This window comes from Idiotropiscis lumnitzeri, chromosome 21, assembly GCF_059441095.1.
Source record: "Idiotropiscis lumnitzeri isolate Australia: NSW breed Sydney's pygmy pipehorse chromosome 21, RoL_Ilum_1.0, whole genome shotgun sequence".
In the NCBI taxonomy this organism is placed as follows: Eukaryota; Metazoa; Chordata; class Actinopteri; order Syngnathiformes; family Syngnathidae; genus Idiotropiscis; species Idiotropiscis lumnitzeri.
Window position 1 is genome coordinate 3277812 of NC_142411.1, and position 27912 is coordinate 3305723.

At 47.5% G+C, this 27912-nt stretch overlaps 1 protein-coding gene and 1 long non-coding RNA gene across 5 annotated transcripts in view; one reads left to right on the top strand and one right to left on the bottom strand.

Moving 5' to 3' along the window:
- LOC148316478 (uncharacterized) overlaps nt 1-27912 on the top strand; it is a 49178-nt gene that overhangs the window by 824 nt on the left and 20442 nt on the right. The gene's annotated exons all lie outside the window — the stretch shown is intronic.
- Nucleotides 511-27883, bottom strand: LOC148316479 (prospero homeobox protein 1-like). 4 transcript variants are annotated; one of them, XM_088286610.1, is made up of 5 exons: nt 27411-27883; nt 23381-25463; nt 19819-19926; nt 12687-12881; nt 511-709 (listed from the first exon to the last, which is right to left on the bottom strand). In XM_088286610.1, exons 2-5 carry the CDS (start codon nt 25391-25393, stop codon nt 524-526), a joined length of 2502 nt encoding a protein of 833 aa, XP_088142736.1. In that variant the 5' UTR covers nt 25394-25463; nt 27411-27883; the 3' UTR covers nt 511-523. The 4 variants fall into 4 exon arrangements, with proteins under 4 accessions (XP_088142736.1, XP_088142738.1, XP_088142737.1 ...); XM_088286612.1 differs by lacking the exon at nt 27411-27883 and adding an exon at nt 27223-27270; XM_088286611.1 differs by lacking the exon at nt 27411-27883 and adding an exon at nt 25553-25680.

Below are 27912 nucleotides of genomic sequence, written 5' to 3' on the forward strand. Positions count from 1 at the left end.
TACTTGCAGGGAAATCACACTTCAAAACAGGATATAGAGGTCAGTACTTGAAACCAGTCCAGACTTGCACCACTACGTCCAGTCGAGATCCGCCTCGCTAGTCCTGCCATTTGTGCTGCACGATCTATTCGTGGCGATCAGGGATTGGGAGGGGGGGGGGGGCAGTTCATTGGATGGGACCCCACGCAGATCGTGATTCGGAATCTCAACGGAACCCAGCCTGTTTCCTTCATCGCACACGGTCCCAAAAAATCAGCCCAAAGTGATTCCAATCTTCAGTTCATCAAGAAAAACAACAACAACAACAAAAAAAAAAAGCGACGACAACCGTTTTGGGCATCTGAAACAATTCTCAGAAGAAAAGCAACGCAAGAGCAAGGTCATCAGAGAACAGACGCCAAGGCTTCAAATCGGGAATGCTACTTCATAACTTTCATACTTCCACAAAAGAAAAAAAGGAAAAAAAAAAAAAGAAGAAGAATGGGTCGAACGTAAGAGAATAGTGTTGGAAGGTGGAATCGCTTTACTCGTGTAGAAGCTCCTGGAGGCAGTTGGGCGACTTGAAGATGTCGGGCACCTCGCTGTCCAGCTTGCAGATGACTTTGTAGATGGCCTTCTTCCACGAAGGGTCCACGTCTTTGCCCGCCACGATGGCGTTGAAAAACTCCCGCAGCGTGATCTCGGCCACTTCCAGGAAGCGGTCGGGGACCTGCGAGGGCAAACGTAACGAGACGGGTCAACGCGGAGTCGGCAACGCTTTAGTGACGCCAATGCAAACTTGCTTCCGATTATCGAGCAATTTAGTGTCCATTTATTAGATTTGGTCAATTTTATTTTAAAGTTGGCCTTCTCAATGTGTGTGTTGTCTACACGCTAAATCAATAGAGTTCTTCTCTTATGATTCGGCATCGTATGAATGAAAAAAAATTGAGCTGGTTTGAGGTAATTTAATTTATTTTATCGTCCAGCAGCCTCTTGGATCTTATTAGATTGTGTCTGTCAAGAGCCTTTCTCATTGCTGCTTCATCGCACATTAAGCCGATATGATCTTGGCGTATGATAAAAAAAAAAACAACAAAAAAAACATAAATCTCCATCCTCCTGACTCGACTTCCTTAAACGCTAATCGAAGCTTCCACCTGAGAAAAGCCACTTCTTGCAAATGTTCTCACAACGCCCACTTCCCTCGGCAGCGTGACATCTTTATATGTCTCGCTGTAAAAAAAGAAATTACAACCTGTGACAAAAGGACTGAAGGAGAAGTTAAAAAAAATAGACTCTCATAAAAGTCAAAGAACTGATTCAATATTGGGAGAAACGCTTCATTCTTTGTCTCTCTGTCAAAAAAAAACAAAAAAACAACGCACACAACTTGTGACCAAAAAAGACCAGAGGTGCAAGTGTCACAGAGGTGTCGTCGAAAGAGGAAGTACTAAATGCTTTAGGAACTGGGAGACGCGCCTGGGCCCTTTAGCGTCCCTGACAGCAGCGCTCAGCCACACCACGCCTGGCAAGGCTCGGCGACACCTTCCTGCCAGCCAACACGCTGTCACATGCGCCCGCACAAGCGCACACACCTCCTTGTGCCAAGGAGATGACACATCCTGCACGGCGATAGAGGCGACATATTGCGCGCACATACACCCGCCTGGCCACGCTTTGGCTCCGTCTCCTTCCTTCCGACCGGAGCGTCGGGGCGACGCAGCCTTCAGGGGTCACCTGCTCGGATAATGCTGACTGTCTCCCGCGGCCCGCCTCGTTTAGCGGACACGCACACAATTTGTGGTGGGAAGTGTCAAAGTAGAATTGCTTTATTAACGTTATAGTCAACAATTCTAACTTTAGCTGCGTGCGGCATTTAAAATGAACAAACTGAAGAAATAAGGCTGGTCTAATATTTATTCGCATGACTAATGGGCTCGTTACTTCTTTTGAACCGGCCGATGAATTTATAAAATTTTACACTAAATATATAAAATTTATTTAACTTAAGTACTTTTACCAGAGTCGTCGTCGTCTTCTTTTTTTTTTTTTTTTTAATTTTTTTTAAACACAAGTGTCTGTACTTCTACTTAAGTACAGCGCGTGAGTACTTTTGCCACCGCTGCGCACGATAGAGCCGAATACCTTACAGTGCCCCTTGCTCCACCAGTGTCCTGCAGATACTCATCAGGAGAGTCAGGACACAGCAAGGTTAGTGGCCATTGGAACACACACACACACACACACACACTTTAGCAGTCATGCCTGTTCGCACATTACACACATGGGACGACAATCTGCTCGCCGCACCCCCCCCCCTCCAAGTGATGAATGGAGGCTACAAAGCCCGTTAGCCTGTGCCTGTGTACGGTGTGTACACACCAGTGTGAAAGGTGAGTTGTGAATAAGAAGCCCCTCCCCCCTATCCCCCCCCAAAAAATCCCAACATAACAGCTTGTTTTGGTGGTGTTGGTTACGACGACCCTGCGCCGGCACTGCCGTTTTACTAAGAATATTCCCGCATGGAATTTCTCCTGACGTTTTGACTATAAAAGGACAGCAAAACGCTGACTGCAAGGAGAATGCAATGTCAAGGAGAAAAGGGTATTGGTATTTTAGATCCTCTTGACTAAGGGAGGTGGCGGCGTGAGGGGGGGGTAGGTAGGTAATTGCGAGGGACGGAGGGGCTGCGAAGAGTCTGAGGACCGAGGGACCGGCGTGACAGAACAGTTATTTCTGTCCAGTCGTTTTTTTACTTATTTATTTTATTTTTTGTGATGCATGCAAGCTTTTAACTGTTTGTTACGGCACCAGTCATCGATTTGTCAAAGTATGTCTACTGCAGGGGTCGTTAACCTTTTTGAAACTGAGAGCTACTTCTTGGGTACTGATTAATGAGACGGGCTACCGGTTTGATGCACACTTCTGAGGCAACAGATTTGTTCAAATTACCTTGATAACGTTATGACGTTAAAGGGGTTCAAGTAGTCGTAACAGATCAGAACATGAACGGTTCTTCATAACCTGAACGAGATTGGTGACCTTGTCCTCTCTCATCTCCCTACTACTTTGCATACTCCTTAGAATCTTAACAGGGCCTCTGTATTTTGGGTTCAAAATTTCAAAGCCCAACACCTAGGAAGAAATATGTTCACCCCCTGCTATGTGGTATTGGGTTCAATTTGAACCGTAACATAACAGGAGTGTCAAAAGACTACTCCAAAACCGAATAGAAATCTTTGCAAACGTGCAATCAGCTGCCTGATGGCAAGTCTTAACTGTTTGCTTGCAATCCTCTTCATGCACCCCCCTTTCTCCTTCATCACTCTCTCTTGGGTCAGCTGTTGGGCCTTTGTTCCAGAGGCATTGTGGGGGATTATCCGGTGTGGCCGCTCATTCGCTCTGCTGTCCGCTAAATGGGGCCAATCGCGTGGCTCACAATCCTTCATACATATTTCATAGGGCTTTTTAACAAGTTCTCAGCAGAGCCCAAAATTAAAGGACAGATGCACAAAGCAGGGAGCAGACAAAAAGGCAAATAAGGTAACTGAGTACAAAGTCTTTTTTTTTTCCTGTCCTTATGTTGCCTTGGTTCAAATAAAAACGGAGCTGGCGATGCATTCAAGAAAGTATTTTTGATAGAGATCAGCGCTGTCCTGCAGGGACCTTCACGGTCCTTCCATCGGATCGAAAACTTTATCTTATCAGGTTACAGACCTGAAGAAACTTGATTAGCAAACATGAATGTTTGCACGTTCGCTGCCAAATGGAGGACTACAACAGAAGCACATTGCCCCCACCCCTCATGGTACAACCTGCTTGAATTATTGCCCCCCGGGGTCAGATGTTTGTCTCGAACAAAATCAGTAATCCCAAGATATATCATCCCGTCAAGTGTATAAAAGCGGTACATTAGAGGTCTGCCACCCCAGTGACAAGCCTTTGTATCCACAAAGTGCACTAAAGTCCGTTTTCCCGAGAGCAACATTTGTGTTTGGGAGGGACAAAACGGAAGCTGCCCTCTCCTGTCTGAGGACATGGCTCGTAGACTGCAGTCGAAAGAATTTGTAAAGACAAAACTAGTCATTCGCCGGTCTCGATAACGTTGACCGCCCCCGTCCAAGTCCTTGAATCTATTTCCCCCACCCTCCCTCATGATGCAAAGTACATACATCCCAAAGGGTCAATTATTGTCCCGTAGGGTAAATAAGTTGGTAGTCCTAGGCTGTCATTCAAGGGTACAAAAGCAGTACATTTGAGGGCACCACCCCCAAAGTAAATGTTACGACGGACCCACTGATGTGGTCCGCCACGGACAGAGCATGCAGTCTGGAGTCCTTTCATCTGAAAGAAAGATCCACTGCCAGGTACTGATATGGCTGTAGCCCACTGTAACAATACGAGTTGAGGGGATCATTCTCGCTGGCCCTTGTTGGGTAAATACCAATCAAGGAAAAAGAACGGCAGGCAAGGTAGATGAAAGAAAAAAGAGGGGTCTTCTCCGACAAGGCCGTTAATCACTCTCATTCACGGATCCCCCCCCCCCTCGTCTCGTCTCTCTCGTGACAGGTTGCTTTGCGACACAAGGATAAGCTCTTTTTCAGAGAGAGGGAATCGGATTTCCTGCTTTTTGATGAGATAATAAAATATGATGGCGGACAAAAGGAGCCTGTGGACGGCTTGCTGGGAGCTATTCACTCCAGCCGCGGCACCCTGTCTTAAGACTGCTTAGACAAACGTTTTAAAAAGGTAGCCAGGGGCCCAAAGCCTTCATGCTACACACCAGGCGTGTAAGTGTGCCTGTGTGTCTCTTTCGGTAAAGCCTGAGAAATCTCCTCTCTCTTGGTGACTCAGGGTTGACTGTTTGTTTGGTCAATATGTTTCTCTCCCTTGCTTTTGGGAACTGTCAGGAGATGTATTGCACCTTCTATTTGCACAGCATTGGCCAAACAAGACAAGACCCTGGAAGATAAGGCTGTTCTCGTATATGCGTGTGTTTGTGTACTGTATAGCCTTGAAGGATGAAATGCAGGGACATGACACAGACCCTGATGAGGGCCAGCCAGGTTAATTCCTAACCCTAACTCGGGCTGGGAATACTCGCACTTCCCATGGCTTTTTCGCAGTCTGTATGTTCGTAAACTCTAGAGGGGCTGATCATGATGCGATATCAGGGTGCCCCTGCGCTAAAACTAAAAACAAAACAAAAGAACTTCTACCTCCGGTTTTTCTGGAAATTGGCCGATCTCGTCGCCAATCTTTTTCGGCAGGTTTTAAAAAAAGACATCAGGTGACAGGATATCTTCCTTCCATTTTTGTGTCCCTTCAGAATTTCTGCCGGCAATCACAGAGCACCGGAGTTACTTTTCTAAAAAGTCATTCAACAATGACGAAAGGCTAGTTTAAAACCGCACGTTATTTTGAATCCCTGTATATTTGAGTGAAAGTTGAGCAGGCCTGTTGCGCTGAGTCAAAGCAGAACTTCCCGAACATTCGCCACACTCCCTCTCTCACGCGTAAGAACACATAGTCCCCTTTGCCTCGCATATCTGTTCCGATCAATAATCTACAAAGGCCTCGATAAGTCCTTGGCCCACACTGTCACTTTGGACAAACACAACCCATGTCCCCTGTCTTTCTGCCACTCGCTGCGCTCGTCCGCAACCACTGATAAGACTCGGGCCACGGATGAAGAGTCCAACTAAAGCGCAGAGTCCTTGTTTTTACTGTCAGCCCCCTCAACTGCTACATTGTCTCCAGCTAAGATTCCCTTCAGCTCCTCGGCAGAAAGTCTTAGGTGAGCACTGGGACAGGAAAGGGGCCTTAAAGCTGAGCAAACATCAGCCACCCTCCGTCCGCTGATAGCCTTGAGAATGCCGAGCCCTTGAGGCGCTTCTGCGTCCGCATGTGTGTGTGAGCGTATATATGTGTGTGTCTCCCGTGTTTGTGAGGCTGAGCAGTGGTGTCACATTCGCTGCGCTCGAGGTTCACCGAGTCAATCGCGGCACACGGTCAAAGACGCACAGGAAGCGGTCGAGCTCATGTCCCCATCTTCCCTTCCCGTTCCTCCTCACCTCAGTCACAACTGCTCTCACCAGAACACCACGTGCCACTTTAGTAATAAAGGAGACTTATCTGTGACATCAGTAACTTGTTCTAACTCTAGATTATATAGCCTAAACTCTTAAATCAGTCGTAAGACTGATGACGATACCTCCAAAAAGGCGTCATGATGGCCTAGTGGACAGCACGTCTGCCTTACAGTTCTTATACTTATCCATCCAAGCATGAACGAGCGAAGGAAACCCAGAACTTAAGAGTTCAATCCCTTGCATACACACTGGGGGGAGAGCAGCCACAATGAGTTTGGGGTCACCAAGTCGTGTAACGGCGAGGGGCAGGGGAAGGGGAGGCTCTGGAGGTCAGCAAGTCAGGGAGACGGAGCAGGCAGGAGGCGGAAGGGAAAGAAAGGAGCGAGGGAGTCTGGAAGATGGGAAGAGGACATCTGGAGAGAGAGGCGGGTGGGAAGAAGGGGGAGTAAACAATAAATGATGGCGAGCGAGAGGAATAAGATGTAGAGATGCAGATTGGAGGAGGACGAGGAAAGAAAGGGGAAATCATGCATGGAATCGGAGGGGGTGTCTATGACTTGGACACATCTGCACCTCTGATGCACGCCCTGGTCATTTTGGCATCGCTCCCTTCGCCACGCTTCATTAGTCTCTCTCACACACACAGAGGGAGGGAGACCAAAATGCTCCAGAAATAATGACATAATCAGCAGCTGTGCCACCGCGCAAGGTGACCAGGGACAGAAGGAGGAAGGAAGGAAGGAAGGAGGCAAAGGAAGGAGTACAGATGGAAGGAGGGAGACTCAAGAATTGGGCAAATGGAATGTGTGGAACCAAAGTAATACCATTAAGCGATTCAGCCTTACAAGCACCGACCTCTACACACACGCACACACAAATATGCTCAGTGCAATCAACACACACACGCGCATCGGGACCACCACATGGTGAAGAAAAGAGCTGTCAGGCGACGTCAAGTGGGGGTCCTCAGTAGCCCGCGGCCATTCACCGAGAAGCAGATGATGCCACTCACTATTCTTGTTCCTCGCCGAACTCTTGTCACCAAGACAATTCAAAGGCCGTAAGACTGCGTTGCGCGTGAGGCTTTTGATTTCGTCGCAATCAATTTGTTTCTAAAGCTTGCGTAATCGCCAGTTTGAAGCCATTAAAAATATAATTTTCTGACGAATCAGTGATATAGCGGGGGTTTGCGGTGTATTGTGACTCCTAGTAAAATTCACAGTCCCCCCCCTGCAAAAAAGTTTCAAAACTTCCATCATCAGCTTTACATTCTGTGAACGTCTCAGGATTATTGCAAGAAGACAATTTTATTTTTTTTGGGATATTCAGAATCTCACTTTGCTTCGTTTTAGTTTTTAAGTGACATAAAGCTACTTTCAAATCTTGCTATGAGTTTTTAAAAGGGAAATTCCATCAGGCGTTTTCGTAAAGTTGAACAACGAGCCTCCGAAAGATGCTTTTCTTGTTTTTTCCTATATGGCCGGGAGAGTGTTTAGTGCACCATTTCGCAAGGAGAGCTGTAGCCCAGAGGAAATATGATAGGTGCATATAAAGTATATATACATACAGGAATGTGTATGCCAGTGGCATATCGTATTGCTTTTATTTTTGGCAGCTCTGAACTTAAATCTATAGCACCATCTTATTCATCGCAAGGTTTTATCAGATTTTTTTTTTTTTTTTGTCTCCGGTCGAGCTCTCAGAGTCCCAACTGTGAGCACATCTCGGTGAATACATGTCTGACTATACTTTAAATGTTGCCGTTTATACCCCTCGCATCCTCCTTGTACATCCTCTGCACACGCCGCAACCTTTTCACCTCCAATTCTCCGAGGTCAGACTTTGGTCAAAGACACCCCCAACCCCCCCTTGCGCACACACACATAGCGTGTCCTTATGTGGCGACATCCCCCCACCTCGGCTCTTTTAAAGTGCGAATGGGAAAGGCAAAGGCTGGCCAAAGCGGGAGCGCGGAAAAACGGGCGTCGGAACAAATGGTGCCCCGAGAGGGACGTGAAGAGGGAGGACGGAGGGAGGAACGGAGGGGGAAGGAGAGGTGAAGCACACAATGCACCGGGGCACGGCGGTTGGACAGACAGCATCTGCTCTTGGCTCTCCCGTAATGGATGGAGAGGCCAAAAGAGAAGGGGAAGACAGGGGGATGGAGGGACAGCAGGTGGAAGAGGAGAGCAAAAAAAAATAAAATAAAAATCGAGGAAAATCCGAGGTGCTAGTCCAAGGGCGTCAAACTCCACATCCAAATCTGGCCCTTTGTGTCATTTTATGCGGCCTCTCGAAAGCCACCAATTTGATCATCGGGAAATTATGTTCCGGTAGAACGATTATAAAAATACACAACTCACAAAAAGTTAAGCCCTATCTTCATTCTCTGCTCACCATGCATACCGATAACCTCATTTCCAACTTTTGATCGATCTTTCAATTTTCTCCTTAAACAACTGTTGGTGAACGGTCTTCAAAGAATAATAAACCCCACCCCTCGAATTTTTCGGAATGCTCAGGCAGACTCATGTAAGAAATTAAGACGGAGATCAACTAGACCAGTGGTTCTCAAAAGGGGGTACTTGAAGGAACACCAGGGGGTACGCAAGATTTTAAATAAAACAGACATAATTCATTCACAATAATTATTCAATTAATTAAATGTTTCAGGAAATGTAAGGTCATAAAACAAATTTTATTTTCAGTAGGTTATTCAATTTAATTATTTTAAAAACCGGGATTCTCCCCCTAAACGAGAATGGTTCGCTGTTGATATTTTATTTGAAACCAATAAATCTGCTACCGTTAACACAAAAGATAAATTGTTGGTTTTGCATTTTTAACTTCAACAAGTCTGACGCCCGTGAGTTAGTTCGGCCAAAACACATCCACAGGCGGAAGAAAGAGGAAGAGGAAGAGGGGGGGGGGACTCAAAACCAGGCTGTGTGTCACCACTTTCACTGGTATCGTCCTCTCTCAAAGAGATCATAGTAACTTCCTCTTTTAAATGTGTGTGTGTGTGTGTGTGAGATTGAGGAAACTTGGCCTGCTCGGTCCTATGGAAATTTGAGAGTTTCCCAGAGCCATCATAAAACTGTCTTTTTATCAGAACCCCCCACCCCCAAACCCCTCCAAGCCATTACCAGGTCGCACACATTCCTGTCTCATGAAAGATGATGTGTGTTGTCATTGGGGGGTTCAAACAGACAGAAGGGTGGCGGGGGGCGCGGGGACGCTACAAAAAGAAAAATGGACGCTAAGCGAGAGTTTTCACTTCACATGAAAGCGCCGCCCGCTCAAAGTCAAGGCTTTTTCGGCAGAGGGCCGCACTTTGATGGCGACGGATGTAGCGAATGAGAAAGCGGAGAAGAAAGGGAAGAAGAGAAGCGGGGAGTGGGGGAGCGTGGTGGGGGGGGGTACGTGCGGCGGAGAAAAGAGGGTAAAGTAGGTAATTAACGGCGAACTCTTTTAATTACCAGCTAGTGTTCATTGTGCCAGAAGGAATGTGACAATTATGCCATTAAAACTTTCCTAATAGGAGGAGAAGGCGAGGCAGGGGGAAGACATGCGAGAGGAGGATGAAAGAATGAAAGGAGAGAGGCGACGGACGGACGGAAGGAAGGAAGAGAGAACGGAGCGGGCGAGCGAGGGAGCGATATGAAAGGAAAAGAGGAAACAATCGCCACAAAAGAGGAGCTGGGAGGGAAGATGGGGAGCGTATTAGGCCAACACAGTGACAGAGCAGATTAGCATCAAACAAGAAAGGCCGCGGACGTGTGTGTGTGTGTGTGTGCGCGCGCGCGCGCGCCCGCCCGCCCGCGTGCGTGTGTGTGTCACTGAAACAGAGGACATATTCATTCCAAAGACGCCACCAAGGTGGATGGAACTTTGATGATGCAGAATCTGGCAAACGGAAACTTCAGCCCGTCCGTGTGGGTGTGTGTCTCCATGTGTGTGTGTGTGCGCTGAATGTGCGTAGGCTCCTGTTTCAAGTGGTGGTGCAGGCAGGTAGGGGAGGAACAGAAGGAGGAGGAGGAGGTGTAGGAGAAAGGGGAGAGATCCACAGAAAAAAAAAAGGGCCTTGGGGGCATCCTGATCCACACATGCAGTCATCTCATCCATCTCCACATTTCCTCTATGACTCACGCGGACGCACACACATTCGCAAACAACACACTTAAGACGGAACATCCGAACAAACTTGCACATATATAACACACACGTGAGTCCCACACAAAAGCCCACGCTCCCGCACTTGTGGTCGCACACACACATGCGCACAAACAACGCCCACGCGCACAACAAAAGGCCACACAAACATTGCGAGTCTCTCTTCTGTGCTGTTGGAATTTGCATGGCTGGGCAAATTTTTCCTTACGTTGGCCTCTAATCAGCTCCTGTATCTCTCAGACACCTGCCCGCCTGCGTAAAAAGCCTTAATATGCAAAACAACCCCCACCCCTAATCACCCCAACACAAGCCTTGCTTGCCCCGCCCCCCTCCCTACACACACAAAACTGCAAAAACTTATTCACCTGTCCTCGCCTCGTCTTGCAAATGTTCACATTTATGTATGCAAATGTGGAAGAAAAAAAAAAAGCCGTTCCCCTTCAGCCGGTTTTCAAGCCGTACGGTGACAATTTGCTGTATGCCTTAAGAGTGAGGAGGGACGGATGAAGATGAAGTACCTCCCAGCCAGTAACCATGGCGTAAGGGCACTTGGAGACTTTTGGAATACTCAAGCAGACTCATGTAAAAAAAAAAAAAAAAAAAAGTTAAAATGGCGATAATCGAGACCTTATCAACCCGGATTACAATTTTTGATTGTAATAAAACTGAATAGTCACCAAAATTAACCATAAAGTCTGAAATCTTAGGCCAATTCCAGGGTTCGTACTTTGACGCTATCACGCCAAATGAGCACCAATCATAAGCAACTATACGACAACTATTTTTTACCACGTCATCTATTGCGGACAGGGCATGGTGTAAAAGTTTAATTTAATGTCAAAGATTGGCCATGAAACTAGGGGCCTGTTCATGAAATTCTGCTTGCAGCTCTAGTTATCATCATCATTCTTTGCTAATTTCCAATGGACTTATTGAGACATCATATCCAAGTGCTTCTGCCAGCGCGAGCCTTTCAAAAGCCTCCCTTTGGAGGACAGAAGATGGATGCAGGAAAGTGGTGTGTGTGTGTCTGTGTGTGCGTGCGGCCGCATGTGTTTGCGTGTGTGGCCCCAGTGGACAAATAACGCACACAGAGAAACAGACGGGTGGGGTGTACGCAAAAAAAAAAAAAAAAGAAAGAAAAGCGGGAGTGAAGCACTTCAAGTGTGAGCGCTGCAAAACTCCCACTGCTCGCAAGGGCACTTCTATCCGGTACGTCATCTCTCTCTTTACCCCCCCGCCCCCCTCCCCAAAACCACCTCCACTCTCCCCTGACTCCCTACCTCCCTCCCTTCAATGCTCTTTCTTTTGTCTCTCAGCTCTCACCCTCCATACCCTATCTATCCATCTCCCGATTTCCCCTTCTCCCCCCTCCTCTCTTCCTCTCGCTAAAACAGTAGGACGCTTAACCTTGATAGCAGTGAAATACCCCCCTCCCCTCAAAGTGACACACACACACACACATACGCGCGAGAGAAATGCTTTGCCAGCATGCTCGGTCCGGTCCAAGGGATGGCTGTACCCTTCGAGGTGAACAGGACACTGCTGGGAAATGCAGCAACAACAAAACGCTCACACGGGGCACTCAGAACGGCGAGTGGCTGTAACAAATACACGTGCGAACCTTCTTGACGTTCAGCCCACACCGGGAGGGGAAACGATGAGCCAAGGTGGCATAAAAAGGAGAAGCCCATGCCGTAAAAACCCACCAAAAGGTGAAGCTACCTATTGAGAACTTACAGTTAAACTGGAAGACACGCCAAACACACAAGAGGAAAATGAGGACGGGGGAAGTAGCAAATGTCTCAAATGCACAAAGGCCACAGAACAAAAGATGAGGAAGAGGTGCGACAATCAAGTCAGTCAACTTTTCTTCCTCATTTGCCTTTTAAGTTCCATGCTCTTAGGGGAAAAAAACCCACCAGGAACCTGAAAACACAACAGCAGCCGACTTCTTTTTTTTTTATATACCTCAAAGTAGATTAAGATAAGCTTCTGATGCCACCAAATTTGTTTAAAATATCATCAGCTCATTTAAGATTTTATATTTATTCATTAAAAATGTCAAAAATGATTTTTTTCCAAAATGCCGTAAATCCGTAATTTTTTTTATACACCCAGACCTGGTTGAGTCGGTTCTAGATAGTTGGTAGCCTACACAAAAAAAAAATGTTTCTCAATACAATTTGAGATAAGAGAGTGAACGATTAGACATTCGTTTCCAAGTAGGTCGAAAGAGGGTTCACTTAAGGTGATAATTTAAAGCACTCACACATTGTACAATCATTAATTGCATCATGTTGAAACAATTAAGATCAACCCGATTTTTTTCTTTTTTACTTAGCTTCTATTTAATCTTGAAAAAGAGTTCTTCAGTTACTAGATCCTCGGTCTCCGACTTCCATCCACATTTTGTTCGAATGCGAAGAACGAACGTACCTCAAAGTCATTGGCCTTGTTGTAGTGCATGTTCAGGGCTCGAAAGAGCTCGCAGTCCCGGGTCACGCTCAGGTCCTCAACACCAGCAGCACCGTCGTTGATGGCCTGCCGAGCAAATTTCTCCATCTGGATGTAGTAGAATTCCCGGAAGTTGCTGAACCACTTGATGAGCTGCGAGGTGATGCAGCGGTTAAACTGGAAGAAAAGGACAATGGACAGTTGTGACTCCACACCACCAAACAAACTAAGTGTGGTACATCTACAACAAACCAGACTTGAACTTAGTCATTGAAATCTCATCTCAACTTTACCCCAGAACCAGGAACTTTTACAAGACCCGTGTTTGCTTTGAGTTCTGATGGAATTTTATTAGGGTCAAAAGAAGAGGTCTGTAAAATGTTTACTTCTGGAAACTACAGGGCCTAAAAGTTTCTGGATCCCGGATTTTGCAGTCCTGAAGAGGAACCATTGTAAAATATCCTTGATTCTGAGATGGAAATGCTGCTTTCGTCATTTTACCAAGACATCTTGTCGCTCTGACCTCTAACCCATCATAAAGCTTTGGTGGATACACACATTTCAAAATCATCAGTCCAAAAGCCTTTCCAGAACATCTGCAGGTAGAAAAATACCACATGTACCAATACTTTGGTCCTTGTAATGCTATCTGTAATAAGAGTTTCTGCAGCTTCGGTGGAGGCCCATCATGTCTCAGCCTTATAAAGCCGTTGGATTTGGAAGTAAAAAAGACAAGACATGCGGGGATGAAAGCATTCCCCGTCAGGGAGTCGAGATGTGAGGTGTGAAAAGAAAAAAGAAAAATTGCAGGAGATAATAGAGACATTAAGTAAGACAGCGAGACAAGAGAGAGTGTGCGTAAGTGAGAGTGTGTTCATCTTCCCCGCTGGGAGCCGACATCCCCCCCACCCCTATCATAACCCAAAGAGCGGAGGGAGAGGTGAATGGAGGGTGGTGAGGCAGCGGCGGGGTTGGGTCCGCAAACGCATAATTGAGCAGAAAAACGATTAAGTCATCATCTGAAGCGCCCCGGCCCGCGGGGGGCTCAAACAAGTACTTAACCCCGTTCACCAATTACACCCTGATTCTCCTCCCCTCTCTGCACCTCCCGGGCAGGAAGAAAGGAGAAGAAAAAGAGCAGGGAAAAAAAGAGGGTGAGAGAAAGGGGCCGGGACGATAAGCTGTGGCGAAGACTGTGGCTATCTGATCTGTGCCGCTCGGCTGGATTCAATAGGGCCAAGTAAACCTATTAAGAGCCTCAGCGGGTCCCCGGGTCTTTTTTCCGCCTGTGAAAACACACGGTCTAAACAAGCCAGACACTAGATAAGGACTCCAGGCACACTAACATGATCCGGAGCCTTGAAACACTGTGTCATTTTTACCCACTAAAAGCCAGTGGTGGGATTAAAGTGTTATAAATATTCTCTAAGGTTTGTAGTGTTTCTCTAGGCTGCACTGTTTATGGTACCGTGGGACCTTAAGGTGTGACTGATATGACTTGGCGTTCTTTGAGATTTAAGTCGTCGATGGACCATTTTGTTCGATGTTGGTGACTCAATTCACTTAACAACCAGGAGCAGTTTGGCAGATGGAATTAGAATCCAAATCAGAATTCATTGTCATTGTACCACGGGGTACAACGAGATAGAACGGACACAACCCGTCGAAGAAACCAGATGCAGAACGGGAGTCCGCCGGGTCACCTTCTACAGTTTTCGCGAATCAAAAGTAATCATAAGCGAGGGCGAGAAAACAAAAAACAACAACCCAAGGCTGAGCTCATGTGAGGGGAGATTTTGGGGCAGAGACGTTACTGTCCAAACTACAGAGGGCAGGCTTCAACGACAACAGGGGTGCCACCACATCCCATTCTGCAGGTGCCAACAAAAACCTTGATTGCACTTGTGTGATCACACAAGTGTGTATACGTACGATCAGAAACTCCAAAGGCACTCCAGCTAACAATTAGCATTGATGTCACAGTAGACAGATCATATAACAATACTCACAAGGATACGTATTATATTATTTATCCTGAAATTGTATCGTTGCGACCAGGGGACCCCACTAAACGCTAAAAGCCTTGTAAGCATCATCTGCTCGCACACAAACGGGCCTTACTGCCCCTCTGTGCTCTTTTTGCCGTGCAGCAAGAAGAATGAATTGGGGGGCAGGAGGGGAGTGGTTGATGCAGGGGGGACAAAAACGCTGAGCGGACCGTGGCTGGGTAGGCCGAGCGGTTTTGACATGGAGATTAGGGCCGTGGCTATTGTTCCCCGACACGCAGACACATACACAAACGTGCACACGCTCCTCATGATAGCGCGATTGTGCGAGGTCGGGTGGGGGTGGGGGGGGGGGGTAAAGACGAAGAAGTCAGGAAAGGCTGGAATCATCGGCAGGTGACGTCACGTCCCAATAAGTCCGCTTGACATTGTTTTGGGGGTTCGGGAGGGTGCGTATGCGTTGGGAGGTGGTGGTGGGGGCTGTCCTAAAGTGCATGGTGAGCATAAACTGGGAAATGAGGTGGGGGGGGAGGGAGGCTGGGGCGGGACGGGTGCAGGTCAGCGCTGTCGGACAATGGCGTTGGGATGGGGAAAGGGGGGTTGGGGCCTGCGGGCGGGCGGCGGCGGTGGTGGCGGGGGGTCGGAACGTGAGCAGTCAGCAGGCTGGGGTCGTGACATGGACGCGTCAAACAAACAAACCACTGACACTTACAAATATTCGCTTGGCTGTAAGGGGCTGCTTAAATGCACACAATAGCTTCGTTTTCTACCAAGCAGCTCCGCATTTGTGAAAGGTACCAACATCCATAATGTACCAGCGTCCCATGAGGGAACGACTGCAGTGTAGGGCAGCGGTCCCGGAAGCTTTTTTTGCATCGGAATCGGTTTCACCTGAAGCAATATCTCTGCGTGCTAATAGACTCTAATACCTAAATAATACTACTATAATAATGCTAAATAATATTTGACACGGATTTAAAAAAAAATGTCTATACATTTTTTTCTTGCACATGTTTTTTTTTTTACCTATAAAAGCTTGCACAATACTCATTACCATGCGTTGCAATATATAGCTTTGAGATTTTCAGAAAAAAATTCCACTTGTTGTTGAACTTAACCCTTACTTCATCAATATGACTTAATATATTAATGTATTTATATAATAATAATGATAATAATAAAAACAATAATTATTTATTTATTATTATTATTATTATTATAATAATAATAATTATTATTATTATTATTATTATTATTATTATTATTATTATTATTATTATCATTATTATTATTATTATTCAAACCTGATGTGCTTCAAGAAAGGGGGGAAAAGGGAAGATTTTGAAATGGTACCAAAAAAAAGTTTAATTGCCCCTCTGACCAAAAACTCTTAAAAAAAAAATGTTGACCTGTATATTTAAAAATAATGAATCCATTTTTGTGACACTAATGTAGCTGAATGGATTGCTTCCATTATTTCCCGCGGGAAAACTGCACGACAGACGTTCACCGTCCACTGTTGGGCACATCAGATTTAGTGTTCCTGACTGTACAGTGGCGAGCGTCACCGTATGTAAGTAAAACTTCCCAGAAGGGTCTTATTCCCGGCGCGCGACATTAAGTGAATTACTGCCGCCGCCAGGTTTTCGAAGCCACTCGCTTTGAAGATTGGAGTTGGGGAAACGGCAGCCATCGCTCACCGCGGAGACCTTTGGTGTCAACACAAGGCGGCCGAGTGACGGATAGACGTGCCACTTTATTACGGAGACAGCTCAGGAGGAAATGTAACAAAGCCCCCCCACCACCAAACCCCCATCATAAAATACACAAATTATAAACGGAGGTTGAAATTTTGCTTGAGCCGTGCATATTTTGCTCAACGTGTCCTTTCACTCAAGTTTGGCAAGCCCCCCTGCAGCATTGGGCAGTTTTGTTTCATTAAGTTGCTGGTGGGACAATGGAGGACACCCCTAAAATGACCACCCCCCTCACCCCATCTCAATAGCATCTGAGGACAAGAGTGTTGGTTGGAAAAGGAGAGAACGGGCTCAAAGGAGCACATCAACGCGGCTCCTTAATCAGACTTGGCAGGGGTCAGCCAGCACTCACATGAGATGCAACGTATATGTGTGTGCGTAAGTGTGTGCGTGTGTGTGTGCTAGCTAAGAGGCAGATGAGAGAGAGACAGCAAGAGTGTGTTTCTCACACTCACACTCAAGAGCCTGCGAAAGGTCAACTCTTAATGCTAACAGCGGCAGATAGAAGGTGGCGCACACACACACACACACACGCGATGTTCTAGAATAGAACACACTACAGCAGTGCCTTCACTTCAAACTATCCGGCCAGCCATTTTCAATTCTGCTTGCCCTCACTCGGGTCGATGCTTAAGCAGAGCCTATCCCAGCTGGTTTTGGGCGAGAGGCGGGTTACAACCTGGACTGGTCGCCCATTGTGCCAGTTTGAAACGACGTTACCCCAAATTGTCATATTTGGATTTCATATGGAGTCGTGTGAAGCAAAATATTTAATCGGTGTCCCAACAATGGGCTCGAAAGCAAACGGATGACCTCAGCGTGCTAAGCGACATCGAGAACAAGCAGCAGAGAAGAGCAGAAAGACACAGAAGCCTGTCTGGGCCTCCCTCTCCCTCACTCGCCCGCTCGCTCGCTCTCTCTCTCGTAAGCCCCTTCACAGTCATCGGGGCTTTCTAACGTTTCCTGTTTTCGCAGGGGTGAATTGTGGGAGATAATCTCCGGCTGCCGATTGGCTGACTGCACACAAAAAGCGGCCCTGGAAAGCGGCCTTTTGTTAGCAACGGTGACTCAAATCCAGCCGCTGGCTTTTCTTTCTTTCTTTTCTTTCTCGTTGGCCCCAACGAGGTGCATAGAGTGTGCCTCATCATCAGCAAAAAAACAAAGACGGAAGATAGGAGTAATGACCTCTGGAAGAGGGGTAACGAACTGTGTCCGCCCGGTGCAAAAATCACGGTTTCGCTTAAAGAACGACAGATGAGAATCATTATCGATTAGTTCATAAAATGCGGGCTGTGGTGAGGACGGTTCTGAGGTTCTAGGTTTGATTTGTGGTTCCGGTCTTTCCTGTATGGAGTTTGAATGTTTTCCCCTGGCACTCTGGCTTCATGTTGCATTAATTAAAGGCTCTGAATTGTTCATACGTGTGAATGTGAGTGCGTATTAATCTTTTATCTATATGTGCCCTGTGATTGGTCGACAACCAGTCCAGGGTGTTCCCCATGTCTCGCTCCGCAGCCAGCTAGGATAAGCTCTAGTTCACAGGTGTCCTCCATTATGTTTTAGATGTCGGATTCTTTAAACACACCGAATTCAAATAAGCAGCTCATCAGCAAGCTGATTTTAAGATTTGATTGGGATAAGAACACAGAAAAATGAATTGCATGCACAAAATGTTCTGAAAAATTTCTGCTGTGTGTATCGTACGGGTTGCATACGTGTGCCTTGCCGAGGCGGTTTTGTGATGGTGGTGAATCTGCGTGTGAGTGTGGCATAAGCTGCTGATAAGTGCAACAATATACTGTAGAAACTCCAAAAATACAATTAATCGGACTACAGAAATAATTTTTTTTAAATTTTATAAATATCGTACCATTTATTTTTGAAATTCCATTTATTGGGATTACTGAATAGAATCAAGAACCACATGACATTTAGCGTATCTTTATCTAATCTGTTCATTCATGTGGTGCAATTAATCACCACACATTAACCCATACTGGCCAATCAAAATGCAAAGTCTTAAAGCTAGCGGGGATGATATGGAGTCCAAACAATGGCCTTTTGACGCATCTGTCAAAACATTGCAAAACGCAGCCAAAGTCGAAGAAAGTCAGTATCGCACCCAAGGGGAGGGTGGGGTGGGGGGATTACTAGCGAGTAGGGGGGGGGGGGGGGGGGGCGGCGTCCCGCGGTGGTCAAGACGGCCCCACTTCCCACGTTCATTAGGTCCTTGACTGATTAGCGGAGACCTGATTAGCCTTCAAGACTTGCTTTCTGAGAACGGGTCCTTGCAAGGAGGCCCACGCCGGCGGAATCTCATTAGATAGTCCGTCTAATTCCCATACATGTCTACAAACTTGAGGCTCGGGCTCCATTGTCTCACGCGAAAAACAAAAACAAACCAATGTGACTCATAATCCTCTTAACGATCTTGACCTTGTTTCGTTGTCTGATGAGGTCGCCTGTGATCCTACCACCGCCGCCTCCTCCGCCTCAGCGGCTATTAAGTCACTCAAACAAAAGCGCTTTGAATCTTTCATAATAATAATTGTTGCCACCCCCCGCCCCCCGCCCTTGTCTCTTTCAATCTTGAGTCGAGGGAAATTTTTTCATTTATTTTTCCAAGCGCCATTGGCAGGTGCCAAACACGCTTCGCCAACGCGCGCCCCCTTTTCAGCCCGAGCGCCGATGTGCCGAGTGAAAATCACGTGACCTGCAAATCGAGGCCGGTGGCAGCGACATCCAAGAGAGGAGGCAGCTGAGAGAGAAAAAGGGGAACCTTTATCTTCTGATTTGAATAAGATGGCCTGGATCTGTCACAGTGTTTACCCCTCCGTATGGTCAGAGAGGGGCGCGCACACAGACACAAACACGACAGCAACGAACAAACACGGGCTGTGCGTGTTTACAAGGGCTATTGTGTTGTGCTTGTTTTTTTTTTCGTCCAGTGCAGCTTAAAAATTGAGCTTTGTTTTTTTCATGAAACTCCCAGTTGTGCTAAACACAACCTTATACCCATTTTCGGCACACCTGCTTGGATTATTTGTCCCGTTCTGTTTCACAGTCAGCTACGGACTACTAGTGAAGCACTCCGGCTGTGGAAACACATCCGACTTCCTCATCTCTCGTCTTTTGCATAAAACCACAAGTTAGGGGTAGGGAAGGGGCCTCATTTGGAGAGCGACGGGCACGCATTGTTCATTATAACTGAAGGCCGGACATCATCACAACTACAACTTCCCCTTTTTTAAAGAAGGTGTGTCTTTTAAAGAAAAGAAAAAAAAATCTGCTAATGATTTTGAAAAGGTTCATTCTACGAGGACTTAATGATTCAAAGTGGATTGGACTCACCTTGACGTCAGAGAAGAACATCTTGAGCATGTTGGAACTCGGGTAGCGGGTGTAGAAGAACATGAGCTTGGCCTTTTTCAGGTGATTCGGTGAGAGACCTTCTTGTATCTGAAAATGGATTCCGTTAAGGACCAAGATTTTTCAGACAGAACATTTAACTGCTACCGCAACCTGAACCCTAACCCCTAACCACCCATCCGAACTCCACTTCAATCATAATCCCGAAGAATTCAACCATAAACCCCAACATTACCCCCAATTCTAACCCTAATCCGACCACCGATTTTTACAATTGTAGCCCAAGATGATGGGTCTCATCGAAGGGTTGCTCAAGACGATGCCGCATCCAGTTTAAAATTTGCTTGCAATTAGCATTGTCCGTATCGGGCGTGACGCAGTCACGGCTAATAAAACACCGTCCGGCCCTACAGCTGATGCTTTTTTACATAAGGCGCCTCATTTCACAGTCAAAGCAAGTGAGCGCCTTTTGCCTTCTCCCTGTGCTAACCTCCACTCGAAAAGAGGAAGAAGGGCTGCAGGAGGGGGGGAAAAAAAAGGAACCCATTTGCATATCACAGACAAAGACAGCAGTTAACGCCAGCAATGGGCAAGAAAGCCTAATGGCTTGGCGACAACACATGCCAAGCCTGAATATGATGCTCTGATGTTGGCTGTCTTAACAGGCTAACAAACAAGATTGAAGCAGATAGCCTGCTACCCTATCAAAAGACCGGTGACACTCACATGGATCGCACTCAACCGGAGGTCTTCCTAACGGATCACCTGGACTGGGCAGCAAAGAGAGGATGGAGATGGTTTTGGTGGGGGGTTTATCTTGAGGGATACTACGGTTCCAATCTACAATTACATCCCTCCTCCTCCCCCTGCTCCCTCTACTCCACCCCTAACAACCCCCAAGCCCCCCCTACACTCAACCTCTATGCCTCTGCCAAAGCCTTGGAGGAGCAGAAGAAGGCGGAGGAGAAGAAGAGGGCCTCCGATGCTTTGGACGGAGCCAACCACGGGGGGACTGAAACACATCTGCGCCACTGAACGTCCCAAGCCATTTCCATGGTGAATTAACGTCCGTATAATGTGTCTGATCGCATCCATCTGAAGGATAAGGATGCGGAAAGAGGGGATCTGGATAATGGGTGTCTGTTTTGAACTTACGGTTGTTTCCCAAACAAGAATCACAAGCAAGAACAGGTTTGAGTCACAAGTTTTGATGAAGATTTACACTTGAGCGGCCAAAGTACACCGACTTGACGTTATTTACGATCGGCCGGGGTAGCCGGTGATCGTTAAAACCAGTCAAGTGTCCAGATTTAGCAGTAACTATAGAGAGGGAAGAAGGCATCAGCTGCTAGATTGGATTGCCCTTGGCCTCGGGGTTACACGGCAAAGCCAGCAAATGCGGAACCACGCCGGCTTGGCTCCTTAAAAGATCCTGTCTACTTTGTCTGATTCAGTAAGCGGGAGGCAGATAGGGAGCGAGGGTCTTGTGGGGAGTGTGGAGGGGGCCGGCGGTAAGGGGGGGACACTGGCAGGCTGGTGTTACTCCATCAGGCCCGGCCAAAAGAGCAGCACTTCACTCCCCACACCACACCATCTGCTCCGAGTGGAGGGGATACAATGGATCCTCAGACACAGAGAGGCGGCTCTTTTTCAATCAGGCAAGGTGGGATGCTTTTGGGGGGCTATCCATCTGAATGCTTTCACTTCAAATAAATTAGAATATTGTCTTTATTGGTTTCTTGTCACTTTTTATCGGGGTTCTTTCACTTTTAGACAAACACGCTGAGATGGTACCGCCGCAGCCATCAACAGTCGACCATTAAGAAAGCCTCGCATCTCCTGATGAGACGTTTTCATCTCCAATTCCCTCACAGCTTGCAAATGTAATTGTGATTGGACTTAGGGGTGGCGTGCAGAGCTATTATTTTGTCATGATGGTGCGCTCGCACCAGCTGGCTTCCGCAGTTCGCCGGGACGCAACCCGAACAAGAAATCACCGCTCCCCCAATACTTCCCCATAGCCCGGAGTCATGAGAGCAAAATAGCCACTTGCCTCCCTAATTCCAGGTGTACAGACAAGAATATTCAGAGTTGGACTGTGGACAAACGAGCAAAAAGCCATCGTGGCCATCTGCTCGGCGACGGGCGCAGGACGGCGGTGAACTTGAACGCGCCTCGCAAAAATGTCTGACAAGCTGTCGCTGACCTCTGAGGCTCGGAAAGAAGTTGAGAGTGATTCATAAATTGGGACAAAACGATAAAGCGGGGATGCACAAAACTCAACCTCAAGTATGGCAATCAATAATAAAAAAGGTGCAGATTGCTCAGGCCGTGCTTTGCCAGAATATATAAAAGCGACGATGAAAAGCCCCAGCATCTGGCCTGCGTGCTTGTTGTTTGATTGTTTTCGACTTCCTCCCAGTTACCGTCCGCCTCCCGACTGTCTCTTCTCTCCATCTCTTTTCATCCCTCCATCAGGAGCCGGCAAAAGCAAAGGATTATGGATCTCTGGAAAGCGTTCAGCCTTAGGTCAGAAGACAAGACAAGGCGAGGTAATGAAAGAGAAACAGCTCGCTGCAAACACCTGTTAACGTCCGCTTCAAAAGAAAAGACAAGGGAGGAGGGGCGTTTGCAGGGAGGGAAAACAAACAAAAAAAGAAGTATTTGGCTGCCAAGCAACAGCCGAAGGGCCCCCCGGGCTGTTGACAGATCTTTATGAAATGAAAAAAAAAAAAGAAAGCGAAATGACAATGATTGTGGGCTTTTTACAACAGCGATGGATGATAAGAGGAGCGCAGGAGAAAACACGAGCAATCTTGAATACGCATCTCGGCCAAGTCCTCAGGCGAACCTTCTGTGACATGCACAAAATGTAAAAGCCTCCTGTAGACTTAAATAAACATGTCCTCCTACCAAGCAGGTAAACTAGAGGAGTGATTCATTTAGCATGGAATGAATTCTAATGACTTGAAGCTTTCTAAGGATAACCGAGGGCACGAATCAAATTTTCATGAGGTTAAAAGGCAGTTGAGTAGTGTGGTGGGGGGCGAAGGAGGTATACGGAAAAGAAAGAGGAGGGACTTTAAGCTATTAGCCTGGAGTCTCCAGGGGGATTCAATATGAGCCTCCCGTAGGGGAAGGTTTCTTTATCCACGGGGCACCGTTGGGGTTAAACTATAGACGAGGATGTATAACACTATTGTGTGCCGAGTTCCAGGATGATATCTTCCTCCTTGTTCCTTCAGGAGATTTTTTAAAAAAATGTTTTTTTAACAAAAGCAATTGGGGCAGAAAATGTCGCGGGGACCTAATCTGTCTGAGTAAGCGATATGTGATAAGAAAGCTTTTAAAGCACTTACACTGTGGAAGAAAAGCTTGTGAGAAGGTGAGCTTCGAATGTAAAAATAAATACAACGATACTGCGTTGCGGGAAGGATAGTGACTCATCAACACTTTTGCCGTTTCTTAGCCATCCCGAAAACAACTTAACTCTTTGAGCTCTGTGGGAGTGTCAGGTCAAGGCATTTTTTAAAAGAAAGGATACATTGCTGCCAGAATACGGCGAGATGTCAGACATGTCCTGCAGGTCGCCACACTCGGATTTGATGAGCGACAAGGAGAGTCCCTCCGCCGTGCTGCCGGGGTGTGCTGGTGAACATGAACGATGGTGGTGCCCCATGTGGTGACCGGATGCCATCTTGGTCCTCAGGCTTGTGGTCTCCCGGGACAGGTCCATGGAGTCTGGCGAGGTGCGGTCTTTGCTCGGGTAGCCACCCGTGGGTGGGCCCAGGGGACTCTGGAAGGGGTAACCCATCAGAGGCAGGGGAAAAGGGTGTCTGAAGGAGGGTGGGCTGAAGCCCATTGTGGCAGAGAGTGAGGAGGGGTGAAGAGATGGGTGGTGGTGACCGCCGTGAGCGCCCACGGCTGAGGATTGGTGGTGGTGATGGTGGTGATGCTCACTTGGCGTCTTCCTTACAACTAATGGCAGGGCCTCGGTTTGGTCATTGAGCGCACCTGGAATCCCGGGAATGCCGGTGAAGGAGTCTAGTGGATTGGGAATGATGACGTCGCCAAAGCACTGCAGCCTCTGGTTGGTGGTGTGGAAGTTTGGATTGTCCCCGTTGACTGCGGTGGAGAACCTTTCAGGGGGTAAGGAAAGTGGGGGGAATGCCTGCTGGGGCGTGGGGCGCGGGGGCTTGGCAAACACCTTGACGACAGTGTCCACCACTTGTGTCATAGCCGAGTTGAGTTCCTGCTTCAGTGTTTCTGCCAGTTGTTTACCTTCGGCATGCATGGAGGCGCCCGGGCCTCCCTGCCCTTTGCTCCGGCCAATTCCATCTCGCCTTGGCTTGTCTCCGTCCCCCAGCAGAGACTGGTCTTGAAGCAACGCCCGCGCCCGATCCAGGAAGTGGCCTGGATCCAGGTCAGACATCTCGTTGTCGGAGCGCAAGTCGTCGCCTCCCCGGTCGTCGGCGCCCTGGTCGTCAGCGCCGTTGTCGGACCTCACCGGGCTGTCTTCTGACAGATTTCCTATGTCGTTGTGCAGATCATTATGCAGGTCGTTGTGTTCTGAGTCATCGGCGGAGTCGTAGATCTGGAAGAATTTCTCCTGGAGCTGGCGGAGCTGCTTCTGCATGTCCTCCAGCTGGAGCTTCAGCTGTCGCCGCTCCTCCTGCTTCTGCTCTTTCCGCTGACACACCAGCTGGGTGAAGCTCTGTTGCTGCTGCTGAGGCAGACGCTGCTTGCGCTTATTCTCCCGGCTGCTGCCTCCACACACCTCACCTGCTCGCGGGCTGCCTAGGCCCTGGTGCTGGGACCGAGGGGGCGGGCAATCCAGGTCCATTTCCCGCTCGCCATCCATCTCGTGGTCGCGCTCGTGGCGAGAAGATGGTGGCACCAAAACGCTGGGGGAGTGGCTCATGCCGCGAATTATGTTTTCCACACGGGCTCGCTTGGCGCGCAGGTGCTCATCGTTGAGACGCTCAATGTCGAAGGCGCCCAGGCCCGGAGGCCGGCCAAAGGGCGACAAACATTCCTGAGGTGTGCTTTCTTGTGAAGAGTTGCTGCAGGCGTCCTCCTGGGGAGCGTCTGAACTCGTGTTTGAGAGCCCCGATCCGGGGAAACCGTGGTCACCTCTTTCCCCCCTGTCCACTCTATCTGGCCCTCCGCCGTTTTTCGCCAAGTTGTTCTTGAGCAACTGGGAGATAATGGTGGTGCCGGGGAAGGGCATCATGGCGTCCTCATAGGAGTTGGCCCGCTTCAGCAGCTTCCGCAGCACGTTGGACTTTGACTCGCTGTCGCCGGCTGATACCACGCCAGGCCCCCCGTGCGGCTGCACTACAGAGCACTCCATGGGGTCGGTGTCTGCTCCGTGGTGAGAGTGGGCGCTCAGAGAGTTCATGGCACTAAAAATGGCTGCTTTGGCGCGCGCGATGCTATCAGTGGTCACTGTCGCTGCGGCAGAGGCGGCGCTGCCCACGGTCCTCTTCACACCGATGTCGACACGTCTTCGCTTGGTCTGTCTGTTCAGGAGGGAGTCGCTGTCATGGTCCGGCATCACGGGCTGCTGCTATTGGGCCATATCCCACAAAACCACACGTGTCTCTGGGAGTAATGGCTCGGAGCACCTGCGGAAGCGGATGGGATATAAAAAAAAAATTAGAGGGACGGAAACCCCCCCCAAAAAATATACATTGATCGCAGAAGATTTTGCAACCTTACACACTTGGGATACAAAATACGCCGACCCCGAACGTGCAAGTGTTCCTCCCGGGACAATTTGACCACCTATGGAGGGTTATGGGAAACAGGCGTCAGAATTAGGCCTTCGCCTCGACATTCCAGGGCAAAGTCCTACATTTTATCCCCGTCCCCTGTCGCAAGCCGCGTGACACTGAACCAGTTCCCACGCAACACAAAGCAGCATAAAATTATGATAATGACTTAAGCACTTGTCCTCATTTCCATGTTTGTGTTGTGTATGCGAACATAGGCGCTATTAATTGGACGGGGCACATTAAACGAAAACGGGGTTAAGGCGATAGGCGCCAGAGAACGCGCAGATGATCGTCCCCGGTGACTGCAATATTCGCCTTCCAAAACTCCGGCCGTCCGCGTGGATCAATAAGCCCGCCACATCTTCTCGAAGCAACAATGGCTTGTTGGAGAAAAGCAAAATAGGCCAATTGATTTTGGTGCTCGCGTCAGCTTACGGCTGTTTGCGTTTTTTTTTTTTTTTTGGGTTGCCTTTTCATCTGGCAAGGACACTTAATTCTGCTCAACCGAATAGGTCACACCGGTCAAACTGCGACTTAAAGAGTTCTTTGCAACAACAAAAAAAAGCAGCAGCGGCGGTCGTCGGTGTCGGTGTGATGAATAGAAAAACCGACAATTGTATTTTAATACTTGAAGCAATACGCTGTGAAACTCTTGGTGAATTTTGTGGAACACATTGGAGTTAACCCGAACAGTAGGTTGCTAATTTCTAATTCGACAGTAAAAATGTGAACACAAAGACCACTTTAAATGTAACTCAAAGAAGCACTCATTTGTTTTAAGTTACTGTCCCTTGAAAAAAAATTACAATGAAATGCCAAGTTAAAAGAACTTTAAGTGTTAAGGCAGGGAATTATTCGCATTTTACAATTTTTTTTAAATATCTTTTTTAAACAGGCTTTTTTAAAAATCATTATTTACTGTGATTCCGTAAGCAACACTGACAAAACAATACATTTTTCAAATAAATACAAACGGCTGGAGAACATTTAGTTTTTCGAAGAGTTTAAATGAAATGATGCTGCCAAAGAAATATTTTTATTTATTTTTTAATTTTTTTTGAATGCATTAGGCCTTTCAGCGTTGGCATGAGTATTAGAAGAGCTCAAACGGGAGATGAAGCTTCTCTTAAGAAGACAAAAAAAAAAAAAAAAACTTGATCACCAGGAGTCTTAACAATAGAGCTGGAAATAGTCACCAGCACAAGCACCTGTCTTTTGGGAGCCAGCACCTGTCTACCACAACACACACACACACACACACACCCACACACACACACAGGCACACTCTCTCTGTCTGTATGCTCAAATCAACTTCCCTTGTCCAGCAACAAAATCATTTTGGAATACAGCACAATTTTTACGTGAAAGTGTGATACTACAAAAATAATTATTTAAAAAAAAACAACTATAAATAATTTACAAACGAATAAATAAAACCTACATATCCAATTCAATACAAAGCAACAATTCTAACTTGACGTGCGCCTTTTTGAGAGTTGGGACTTGTATTTGTAGTCTGTTCAGGAAAATCATGTAGAAACACACACATGCGCACTCAACCCCCCCCAAAAATGCCATCCAAACTGACTTTTCCAGCGCATAAACTTACTTTCAACTTTCCCGAAGCTGCAACTTCATCCTCACCGAAAAAAAAACTGATCTCAAGAAAACGACGATGTGTGCCTCCGACCTTTATGAGACTTAATTCATTTTTTTTAATGTGCGTTTTTTAATTTTTTTTTGACCGCCCACCGGCGCGCACCGAGAGGGGAGGTATCCGACGACAAGGTTACTTACCCCCGCAGATGATGATGATGATGATGATGATGATGACGAAGAGGAAGAGGAGGAGGGGGGTTACCAAAAAAAAAAAAAAGAAAGAATCACACTCTCACACGCTCCACGACAAAAAGATGGAATTAGATCACCGCTTGTGCCGGGGTGCTTGGATGGCGGAATCAAAAAAGAGGGAGAGAAAGAAAAAACAAGCAAAAAAAAAAAGCGACTAGAAAAAGATGCGAGGATCTCTTTTGGCCGCTTTCCGCTCTTGTTGGACGCGCAAATGGCGAGAGGTGCGCGCTAAGTGCGAGAGAGGGAGCGTGGCGAGCGTGGCGAGCGTGCGGCTGCTTGTCTGGATGGAGCAGGACGACTGGATGCGGCGGTGCGCTCCTCCCCGGCCACTAAAAAAGATTCACTTGAAGACGCGGCTGAAGGAAGCCGGAAGACGTGCAAGCGTCACGGCCGACGGGGCGTGATGCAACCGTGGCAAGCCACCAATAAGAGACGACCCCCCCCCCCC

Excerpts from the sequence above, each read along its gene's own strand:
- LOC148316479 (XM_088286610.1), bottom strand. The coding sequence starts at position 25,393 with ATGCCGGACCATGACAGCGACTCCCTCCTGAACAGACAGACCAAGCGA. Across the intron at positions 19,927-23,380 it reads CGCCGTATTCTGGCAGCAAT|ATACAAGAAGGTCTCTCACC; the intron begins GTATCCTTTCTT and ends ATCCATTTTCAG. Across the intron at positions 12,882-19,818 it reads TGTTCTTCTCTGACGTCAAG|TTTAACCGCTGCATCACCTC; the intron begins GTGAGTCCAATC and ends CTTTTCTTCCAG.